The 6,024-nt window shown below is 35.5% G+C and overlaps 1 protein-coding gene across 1 annotated transcript; it reads left to right on the forward strand.

The window, feature by feature from the left end:
• The first annotated feature begins 1,487 nt into the window (after nt 1-1,487).
• Nucleotides 1,488-2,444, forward strand: LOC105532018 (olfactory receptor 6C6). Its single transcript, XM_011970084.1, has one exon. The coding sequence runs from the start codon at nt 1,488-1,490 to the stop codon at nt 2,442-2,444; it is 957 nt and encodes a 318-aa protein (XP_011825474.1).
• The last annotated feature ends 3,580 nt before the right edge of the window (nt 2,445-6,024 follow it).

Genomic DNA, 6,024 nt, shown 5'->3' on the forward strand with positions numbered 1-6,024 from the left:
GATCAGTAGAACAATGATGAAATTTTTAAAAAGTCTTCACTATTATATTTAGTCTACCACATCATAAAAATTTCACAGATAATACATGAAAAAGGTAAATTTATATTTATTACGTTATATGTAATAATATGTAGTTATATGTAAAATATGTATTATAACACATACACACATAAACTACCTGTAGATCTTGTTATACTAGAAAAGCAGTGGCTAATGAAAAACCCAAGAGATAACAAAAATAGAAATATTTTGATGCTGCAAGTACTATTATGCATGCATTAACTTACTATTTATGAAAGACACACAAATTAAGATTACTAGAGAGCAATCACTGTTTAAAACAAAGATTCTAGGGATTCATTAATTAAAAACAAAGGTTTTATAGGGATTCAGTAATTTTAAAATGAATATATATAAATAAAAGAATATTAAGCTTTGTAGAAAAGCAGAGAAATATTTAAATATTTTAATCAAAAAGAAAAGGTAACTTCATGATATTTGATTTTTTTTATTATAGCCTGTATGTTATAAAAGGAAGCCAGAAAATGGAAAAAACGCCCTTTTGAATATTGTCTGGGAATTCTGAAAATTGGCTAAGACGAAGCAGCCTTTCTTTAGCAAAAATAATTAACTAAAAATAAATTATAATCAGTTACTATGGAATATAACTGCAATACTAGTCAGTAAGAAGACCTGCAACTAGTACTTAAAATCATTTTGCATTTAAAATAAAACAATATATAGCTTCTTACTGTATTTGCAAAAGAAAGAAATACGAAACCATTATAAACAGATTAAAGAAAAATGGAAGATAAAACATAGAAAGACCAATTTTAGTTTTTCTGTTTGATATACTTCAGTCATATAGAATTGAGGCACTGAGGCACTGTTAATGACTTACCAGAAAAGTGGTGAATCTAAAGGCAATTGATAAAGTACGAATAGGCACCTAAGTGGAGCTACAAAAACTGTAGGAACGTAAACACAAAAACTAAGTAAATAAAATATAAAATTGAACTTGATGATGAATAAATATATATCAATGAATAAATATGAAATGGAACGTGATGATGAATAAAAGACTCTCTTAAGTAACAAGTTACTTGAAGTGTTAGCTAAATTCAGAAATTTCAAACTGCTAAATATTTAAACTGCCTTTTGGGATAAAGTGCTTGAAAGATAAATCAAAAGTTAACACTAACCGAAGTATGAAACTTATTTCAAATGAGTGAAAAGTTTTCAGTAACGTGGCAAGTAGGACTTATTTAACTCTGGACAAGAGAAGAATCTTTTAACATTCTTATAAACATGACTGATGAATTGGTGGATGTGTTCATTTTTGTGAAATCTAAGTTGACTTGTGAAAATATTTGTGCATGGATAACTTTCTAAATATGAAACTTTCTAGGGCTGAGAATGAAGTAATGTATTTTCTTACTTGTGATATTAGTTTTTATTTTCTGCAGATTTCACAGGACAAAAGAAAAATGAAGAACCAATCAATGGACATAGTGTTCACTCTGCTTGGACTGACAAATGACCCTCTACTACAGATTGTGATTTTTCTGTTTCTATTTTGTAATTATATCCTGAGCCTGATGGGGAACTTAACCATCATTCTCCTCACCCTGCTGGATCCACGGCTCAAGACTCCAATGTATTTCTTCCTCCAAAATTTCTCCTTCTTAGAAATTTCATTCACAACTGTTTGCATTCCACGATTCTTGACAAGCATTCTGACTGGAGACAAGACAATTTCCTACAATGCTTGTGCAACTCAATTATTCTTCTTCCTTTTATTAGGAGTTACTGAGTTTTACCTCCTGGCTGCCATGTCCTATGATCGCTACATTGCCATCTGCAAACCACTGCATTATCCGATCATTATGAGCAGCAAAGTGTGCTACGAACTTGTATTCATCTCTTGGGTAACTGGATTCCTAATCATCTTTCCCTCTTTGGTCTTGGGACTCAAGCTGGATTTCTGTGCTTCCAAAACTATTGATCACTTCTTATGTGACATTTCTCCTATTCTACAGATTTCTTGCTCAGATACACGTTTTATAGAATTAATGGCTTTTATCTTAGCTGTGCTGACACTCATCATCACGTTGTTGTTAGTGATCTTCTCCTACACATACATCATCAAAACCATTCTAAAATTCCCTTCTGTTCAACAGCAAACCAAGGCTTTATCCACTTGTTCTTCACACATGATTGTTGTCTCTATTACTTATGGGAGTTGTATCTTTATGTATATGAAACCATCAGCAAAAGAAAGGGTGACTTTAACTAAAGGAGTAGCTGTGCTCAATACCTCTGTTGCCCCTTTACTCAACCCCTTCATTTATACTCTAAGGAACCAGCAGGTGAAAGAAGCTCTCAAGGATATGCTTCAAAGATTTTGTTATTTTCTAAACAAGACAAAATTTGGATATAAATAATATACTGTTGGAACATGAATGGGAAAATTGAATGCAGTCTTCAATAAATTACCTTAGTTCAGAGTTATTCCATTTCTCTGCTTGAATAATATCGTATTAGGTTTACTGCATCTCTGTGTTCTCTGCAGCTCTCTTGTTCTTTCTGAGTAGATCTTCCTACTCTCTAGTGATAAACTACCTTCTTCAATCTAAAATATTAAATTTCCTCTATGCCTAGAATTGCTCTTCCATAAATAATAGTTTTATATACTGAATGTTTTGTACCCGTGAACATTGCTAGATATACTGAGACAATTACTTCAACATGTGTGTTAATTGCTAAGCATCGTATCTGCTCTTAAGTATCTTGCATTCCTAAAACAGTCAAAAACACAGAATCTGATAATTATTATATTATGTAATTGATGTTGTGATAAAAACGAGGTAGAAAACCTGATTAATTTTAAAGATCAAAGTAGCCACTCAAGAAATCATTGCTTATGATGGACCTTGAAAGATGAAGAAAAAAATTAAAGGTTCCAGGATGCTGTAATCAGAGTATAAAATAGGCAAATAAATTAGTCTACTGTAGAAGATTCACCTGGAGAGTTTCAATGATTAAGAATATTAGTAAACATTTTTGGTTGTTTTGGGGGATAAAAATAATTTAATTTGGCCAGGTGCAGTGGCTCATGCCTGTAATCCCAGCACTTTGGGAGGCTGAGGTGGGTGGATCTTCTGAGGTCAGGAGTTTGAGACCAGCCTGATACGGTGAAACTTTGTCTCTACTAAAAAAGACAAAACTTAGCCGGGTGTTGTGGCATATGCCTGTAATCCCAGCTATTCGGTGGCTGAGGCATGAAAATCACTTGAACTAGTCATTCTCCATCTCCCACCTCTAACCCCATCTGTCACCGGATTGAGGTATTCGCTGGTGTTCTTTCAGTCACTATAGACTTGTTTTGTCTTTTCTGGAATTTCTTTATGTATTTTATATAATATATATATGTATATTTAAGACAATGTCTCAGAGGCTGGAGTGGAGTGGCATAATCATGGGTCACTACAGCCTCAAACTCTTGAGCTCAAGCAATCCGCCCACCTCAACGTCCCAAGTAGCTGGGACTACAGGTGCACACCACCACACACAGCTAATTTTTAAATTTTTGTAGAGATGAGGTCTTGCTGTTTCCCAGGTTGGTCTTAAATTCCTGAGCTCAAGCAATCCTCCTGCCTCTGCCTCTCAAAGTGTTGGCATTATAAGCATGAACCATGGTACCCAGCCTGGAATTTCTTATTAAAGAGGGCATACTGTGTGAACTTTATGTATGGCTGCTTTTGCTCAGCATAATATTTTTTGAGTTTCATTCATGCTATTGCATGCATTCATAGTTCATTCCTTTTTGTTGATAGAATTTCGCAGAATATCTAGTGTCCTTTTGTGACAGCCAGCATTTTCTCCTTTATCCCATACTTTGGTATTTTTATTCTCTGAGGAATATCTTCACATAACTGAACCATTTAGTTTGATCAGTGTGAAAACTGATTACATTCCATACTCTGAATTGCCAATCCCTGAAGGCCTCTATCCTCCTATAATGTCTTTTAGAAATAAGCTGATCCAACAAATGGGAGTTAGTTGGAAGGAATTTTTGCCCTATATCTTGGTGACTCTACTTCTCAATCCTATCCTCTGAGGCAGTGGAGCTTCAAAAATTGTCTCTAAAGGGACAAAAAAAAAAGAAAACGGATACACATGGAGGATCTCAGTTCCTCATTTTGTTGCTCATTTTAGTGGCCCATTTCTACCTAAATTAACTTACACTCTTTTTTATGCAGCAGGCTCCAAGACTCAACCTTCTTTTGAAGAGTGGAAGGGAAGCAAAAGTCGGAGAACCAGAGATGAAGGTTGAGGAAACTAGAACTAGAGATTTCAGCTCAAAGCCCTACAGAGAATGATTCAGGAAAGCTCAGTGGGAAATGGCAGTGACTTTCAGTAATTTCTGGGAAAGTTCTAACCAATAGCCTTAGCAGTAAAGCATGTAGTTCTCAAACACTCAATAAGAAGTTGCTATGGATCTCACCTTGCTCTGCAGTTTGACTATAAATACCTCTGGAAAATAATGGCCTCTGCTTCTCTTACAACTTCCAAATTTTGAGCAAAATACTCTCACTGAAAAACTTTAAGATAGAACTATACTGATAAGGGGATTCTGGAAAATGGCCTCCCAGTGTCTTCTCTGCATTTATAGAACAATTAAAAACGTCAAATACGAGAAAACTGCAGAATCATAAAAAAATAAATAAATCATGTCTCTTGCAGCCACGTGGATGCAGTTGCAGGCCATTATCCTAAATAAATTAATGCAGAAACAGAAAACCGAATACTGCATATTCTCACTTACAAGTGGGAAGTAAACACTGGCTACACGTGGACATAAAGATGGGAACAATAGCCACTGGGGACTACTAGAGAGGGAAAGGGGAGTGATGGTTAAAAAATGACCTATCAAATACTACGCTCACTACCTAGGTGATGGGATCATTTGTAGCCCAAACTTCAGACTGGTCTCAAACTCCTGACCTCAGGCAGTCCGTCTGCCCCGGCCTCCCAAAGTGCTGGGATTACAGGCATAAGTCACGGTGCCAGGCTTGTTTAACATTCTCGTAGTTATACTTTAACTAATTTTAATAGTGTAACTCTGATAAATGAATACAGCGGTTCAATGCAGGATTACTCTTTTAATTATCAAAACAATAATGTTGTTTTTGGGGGTAGTGGAGTGTGAAATCCGAAAAGATGAAGCTTTCAGAACAAATGGAAAATAAGATTCTAGGAGCAGAACATGGAAAACGATTTTTTTAATAATTTAAGAGTCTCAAAATCATTCAGTGATAATACTAGTAGCACACTTTTGGTAATAAATAAAAGTAGCTTGCAAATTTGGATATTAAATGAGAATTTCATATTGCCCATGAATTGCCATAAAGGTTCAAAATATAAGGCATTGTATGTCAGTCTAAGCATTGTCACCAACAACTGGAAGTAGATGCATTGATATCATGCTTACAAAGAGCTGGAAGTATTGATTCTAAAACCAGAAACAAGAGGAGTGGGATAGAGAAAAGAAAAACTGTGGTTTGATTACCTTCCTGAAGCCAAGTTGAAATCCCTACACAAAGAATTTGTTCTTTTCCTGGCTTGGAAGCTTGCTGAATGACTGAATATACTGACCCACACTAGCGCTACTCAAGGAGAAGACTGTGCCTTATTTCCCATGATCAGAATTACTTAACATAAATTTGCTATGTAGAAAAGGAACTAGAAGTGAGAAAAAGACTTTGAGATAAACCTTATATTAACCAACCTATATTAACCAATGGTTTTAATGACATTATGTTGATAAGGAACAACTCTAGATTTGTTTTCATAACAATTTTAGAAAACCACTGGGTCGGCCGGGCGCGGTGGCTCAAGCCTGTAATCCCAGCACTTTGGGAGGCCGAGACGGGCGGATCACGAGGTCAGGAGAACGAGACCATCCTGGCTAACACGGTGAAACCCCGTCTCTACTAAAAAATACAAAAAACTAGCCGGGCG

Source organism: Mandrillus leucophaeus, unplaced genomic scaffold (genome assembly GCF_000951045.1).
Source record: "Mandrillus leucophaeus isolate KB7577 unplaced genomic scaffold, Mleu.le_1.0 Scaffold927, whole genome shotgun sequence".
Taxonomy (NCBI): Eukaryota; Metazoa; Chordata; class Mammalia; order Primates; family Cercopithecidae; genus Mandrillus; species Mandrillus leucophaeus.

Excerpts from the sequence above, each read along its gene's own strand:
- LOC105532018 (XM_011970084.1), top strand. The coding sequence starts at position 1,488 with ATGAAGAACCAATCAATGGACATAGTGTTCACTCTGCTTGGACTGACA.